Source organism: Eptatretus burgeri, unplaced genomic scaffold (genome assembly GCF_056783735.1).
Source record: "Eptatretus burgeri isolate ZD-2024b unplaced genomic scaffold, Ebu_testis_v1 Ebu_testis_scaffold_912, whole genome shotgun sequence".
In the NCBI taxonomy this organism is placed as follows: domain Eukaryota; kingdom Metazoa; phylum Chordata; class Myxini; order Myxiniformes; family Myxinidae; genus Eptatretus; species Eptatretus burgeri.
The window spans coordinates 19,891-25,000 of record NW_028222861.1 but is presented as its reverse complement, the minus strand read 5'-3'; the positions used below and the strand labels follow the sequence as shown (position 1 = coordinate 25,000).

General features: G+C 46.7%; 1 protein-coding gene across 9 annotated transcripts; it reads left to right on the top strand.

Moving 5' to 3' along the window:
- Positions 1-66: 66 nt before the first annotated feature.
- LOC147007002 (integral membrane protein 2B-like) lies at positions 67-4,707 on the top strand. Of its 9 annotated transcripts, none has more exons than XR_015054483.1 (5): positions 68-1,147; positions 2,640-2,890; positions 3,130-3,335; positions 3,485-3,595; positions 4,544-4,707. XR_015054483.1 is itself a non-coding variant. In XM_085867659.1 (5 exons), the coding sequence occupies exons 1-5, from the start codon at positions 1,055-1,057 to the stop codon at positions 4,556-4,558; spliced, it is 585 nt and encodes a 194-aa protein (XP_085723785.1). In that variant the 5' UTR covers positions 76-1,054; the 3' UTR covers positions 4,559-4,707. The 9 variants fall into 9 exon arrangements, 7 of the variants coding, with proteins under 7 accessions (XP_085723784.1, XP_085723783.1, XP_085723785.1 ...); XR_015054482.1 differs by lacking the exon at positions 4,544-4,707 and adding an exon at positions 3,677-3,861; XM_085867659.1 differs by lacking the exon at positions 3,130-3,335 and adding an exon at positions 3,730-3,876 and having other exon boundaries at positions 76-1,147; positions 2,640-2,858.
- The last annotated feature ends 403 nt before the right edge of the window (positions 4,708-5,110 follow it).

Below are 5,110 nucleotides of genomic sequence, written 5' to 3'. Positions count from 1 at the left end.
TTGCATCGCCGTTCACCTCCAAGGAAAATGGATCAGCAAGCAATGAAAACTTTACTGGCTGGAGAGTTGAGAAAGATGATTTGCACACGGATTGCCGATGTCTCTGGGATATGAGATGGATATGATATGAGATATGGGATCTGGGAGGGAGTGGGATATTGAAATCGTCCGGTTTGTTTGTTCGGCCTGGACAAATTTATTATCCAGAACAAGTGAAGACTGTACGGATCGTGTGCAATATCTGCGGCGTGCTTCGCGCGGCCAAGCGGCCCTCAGCACATTTCGACAAACATTTTGAGTGTAACCAAAACGTTATTTTTTTTTATAATTTTTTGTTTGTACATCTCATTTGACCACAGGTTGGTTTTGTTCCTGAAGGTGTTTCTCCACACCGCCCGTAGTTTGAGGTTGACTGCGAGGCTTGTGGCCTTGACTGGCACGTCCAAACGGCCTTCAGCACCATTTGACAATGTTGTCTGATCGAAGTCCAACATGTTTGTCTCATTTCATCGTATCTTGATTTTCTCCAATGAATGTGGATCATGGTCCGAGTTGGCCAGGGGATGAGAGTGCGAGTCGATCGGTCCCCCGCACTGGTTCTCAAATCTGTAATCTCGATACACCTTGTTAGTTGCCCCCGTTTTAAACATTCCTTGCACCATCGGTTGCTTGAATTGCAAGTGCACGTTGCCTGCATTGTAGCTGCGAGCAATCAATGGCTCAAAACTAAATTCACGAACACACTGCCCTTCAAACCCAACGATTATATCAACCAACTTGCAGAATAAAAATGTGGCCTAATGTCGATCTGCTTGCTTTCAGGTCGTATTGGCATAGGTATGAATCCTGCATTGTGTCGAGTGTTGATCCACCCTTTGCATTGAGCTCTCCAGTGAGCTTGAGGACCAACAGGTGCCGTATTGAGAAGGTAGGATGTAGATTGCAATTTCTAATTGACCATGCCTTGTGCTTCACCAGGATGTGAAAGACATGACGGTGCCCTTTCGCCGAAGGAGCAACTGCTGCAGTCTTCCTGGTGTTGAACCTGGCACTGATGCTTGCTGGACCTGTAGTGGTCTTCACACGTCTTTATCGCAACTACTACACCTCTGTTCGTGACGATCACTTGAAAGGGTCTTTGCCCTTGGTAAGGATCTGGCCAAGCATGTGTTGAGCTCAGATTGTGTAATTGTGGACCGCACACTCGTTCTCTTCATGGAGTTGACATGATAAAGTTGTCTCACCAAACTCGGTACAGCTGAGGTTAATAAATAATAAATAACTTAATTTCATTCTCTGAAAGCCAAGATATCGTACAGTATAATCTGTATCCAAGATTCCATAATCAAGAGAGGGATATTATCTTGATGTAAACTCCGTAAACAAGATATCGTATCTGCACGCAAGACGCCGTAAACAAGATGTACGAGCAAATATATTTTCATGGAAAAATCATTGCCCTGAAGGTTTGAACAGACTCCTGGGCCTCACCATCAGCCATGATCTTTGTTGGGCAAACCACATTTCAAAGTTGGCCTCCAAAGCCAGCTGCCGATTGAGCATCCTCCATCGCACAAGGTCCTTTCTTGTCACACCTGAACTCCCATCCACCGACAGGGCCTTCATCTGCAGCTTCATGGAACACCGCTCTCCTGTCTGGGCTGGCTACCCTACCTCACATCTCGTTCGGCTTGACACCGCGGAAACCAAGGTCTTCAAGATTATTGGGATCTCCCGCGATGAAGCCGAGGCTTTGGGTCGTTTACTTCGCTATCGCAGACAGGTCGGTGGCCTCTCTGTCTTCCACCGCCTCCAATCTGGTCTTGCCCCCTCTGCGCTTTCCATGCTTTGGCCATCCATGGTTCGATTTACCCGTCGATCGTATCACGTGCCTGCTGGTTGAATGGTTTGCATCGGCGGGAACAATCGTCTGGGTGACAGATGGACGGTTGTTCTTTAACAGTCAGGAGGTGCGTCTGATGTTTCAAGGATGAATGTCGTCATCATTGGTGAGATATTTATCAGTATGCCGTCCTGATGAGGGCAAATTTGCCCGAAATCTGGATAGGCGGCTCCGTCTGATGTTTAACTCATGTTGACCATGTAATCTTTGTCTGTTTGACAAGAGTTGCCTGGCCGAGTCCTCTGGGTTGGAGGCGACGCTTTGATATAGGACTATGTCCACTGTAGATCGGGGGAGTGCTCGTCACACTCCACGTTTCAATGCATATATATGTATATGGAGGTAGTGGAAAGGGGTGAATTGGGGGGGGGGGGGGGGAGGAGGGATTAATTGAGGAATGGGGGGAGGGGTGTTGGTGTTAGATTCGGGGGGATTATTTTATCCAGGCTGAATGTTAACGAGCCAGATGTATTTTTTTTTACTCATGAACAATGGTGACAAATTGGCAAAAGCCCATTATCTTCACCATCACACACACACACACACACACACACACACACACACACACACACACACACACACACACACACACACACACACACACACACACACACACACACACACGCACGCAGATGTTGTTCACCAAGATGTCATCCTTTCATCAGGCATAATTGTCAGTCATTCAGTTAGGCCAAGTGACCAACTCGTGACGTTCTGCTTGCCTGCCATTGTACAGGAACACCGCGTGTTTCATTGTGGCTTGACGTACACCGATGGACAACATGGTGGCCTGTCGGTCACGAAGGATCTCGAACACGCAGGACGTGCCTTGCCACTGAAATCCGTTGAGGAGGATGTCGAGATAGACATTGAGCACAATGTTGAGATCATCCGTCTGGCAGGACCTGGATTTTCAGAGAGCAACCAAGCAAACATTGTGCACGACTTTCAGCGGGTACGTACCTGTATGGATCCGACTTACACCGGGTACGTATCTGTATGGATCCGACTTACACTGGGTACGTACCTGTATGGATCTGACTTTCAGCGGGTACGTATCTGTATGGATCTGACTTTCACCGGGTACGTACCTGTATGGATCTGACTTTCACTGGGTACGTACCCACAGTGGTTTTGCTTGCCTCACCCCGACAGCTTCTCTGATTGGTTGATGGTTGCTGCGGGTAATTTTGCACGCATTAATTATTTGACACACCTGTTTGCAGAATGCACAACACCATACATCCTGCAAAAATGGCAACAGGTACCCACTGTACCGTTTGTCATAAAACTTGTTTTTTTGTTAAGAGATCATCGCTTGAGCATTCTTCCTTTTCAAACCATGAACTATCCATCGTGAACCAACCATGAACCAACCATTGGAGGATAGTGAACCAACTATCCTCCAACCATGAACTTCCTTAACTATCCAGTGAGTTAAGGAACTGAATGAGGTTTTTATTAAAGAAATCTTCGTTTCTGTGTTTTGAGTTTCTCACGTTAAACAAACCGAGCAGGTAACTATGTACACACCATGTCATACAGTGTTTACCTTCACTCCCCATCCGACCATGTTTGCAGCTCCTCACGGCGTATAACGACATCTCCCTGAAGAAATGCTACGTGATTCCACTGAACACTTCGATCATCATGGCACCTCGAAGTCTTTTCGATCTACTTCACAACAACAAGGTTTGTATAGTTATACACAACGCCTCTGAGGTCGGTGAGGTTTGAGTGTTTGTATCCAACATGCACTCCACCTTTCAGCAGGTCACGAACCCACATGCCACGTTGCCTGTTTCCACGTGGATTCTGACCTGCAGATAGTGCGTGCCACACAACCACTCTTTCTGTGGGTGGATCCAGAAGCAGCTCCGGAGCTTCTGAGCGGTAGCCGGGATCGTGAAGTATTCTCCGGCCTCGCACGCACACTGCCAAAGCAGATCTTGCTCCGTCACCCTATATACAGGGTGATCTGCAGGAATAAACGTTCGAGAATTTTGTCCTCCGTTAACACCAGCCTGCCAGGGGGGAGGCATCACCGCAAACATGCGTTCCGGCTCGTGGACGAGTGTGCGGGCAGGTGGTGGCGCTCGCTCGCCAATCGCCGCCCTTTACCGGAGAACCTGGACGTACTGGGTATGGTCATTCAGGGGATCATGGGAACCGGCGTGAATGGATCCAACAGGGTCACAGAGGTTCCTCGATGTGGAAGATAAATTAAAAAAATTGCAAAATTAGAGACGAGAACGGCACTCGGTGGAGTGCGTACCTCCTCCAGGCTGAACGGTTCACATTTTGTCGTCCACTGATTGGCCGGATCTTCATCCAGACTTGAACCAAAATCTAATCGGCTTGTTCTTGTCACCCACACAATTCAACCAGATAACGTTTTGAGATATCGTTTTTGGCCCCCCTCATCCATCAATGGTGAAGAATCGATAAAAAAATTCCAGAATCCGGTTCCAGATCTTCACCAAAATTGAATCATTTCGTCCTTATCGTCCTGGTGCATGTATGTGCTCCACTGAGTGCTGTTGTACTGTGGTTTAGGACTGTGTTAACTGTACACCAAAGCTCCAGATGACTCTGTGAGCTATATTCACCCTTGTCATTATATCTGTGTGTGTGTGGCAGGTGCTCCGCCGGTGACCCCTCGAGGGTTGTTTCACCTGCTTGATACCTGTCGGCATATGTGCTTCCTTGACGTTGGGGGTTGGCGTTGTTTGGATCAATTTATTGTTTGGGTTAGGGTTAGGTTTTTCAAATAGTTTTAATAAATAAAAAATTTTCAATTGAAACGTGTCCTGCATTCAATTTACTCCAATATATCGGTGTTCATTGATGTTATGGCTGTTTTTTCATATTTACGCTGAATATTTATTTTAGCATTTTCATGGAAAGTGCTGTAATGTTCCTAAATAAACAAGATCGCCTGTTTGTGACCTCATAAAGCATCCATTAATGATTGTGGCTGCTGATCGGTTCGAGATATCAGGGAAAAAGTGTCCATTTTTGGGGCCTGAAAATCATGTTTTGTACATATCCATGGTCGGAGGCCATTTTGAAATTAAAATACTGACAGCTTTGAGCTTTGCATACAATAAACTACACGAGTAGTCGAGTTAGCATGGAAAGTTTCAGCTTCCTGCACTCTTTTTAACCCCACCTAACAGCATCTTGAAAGTGGGCCACATCACCCAT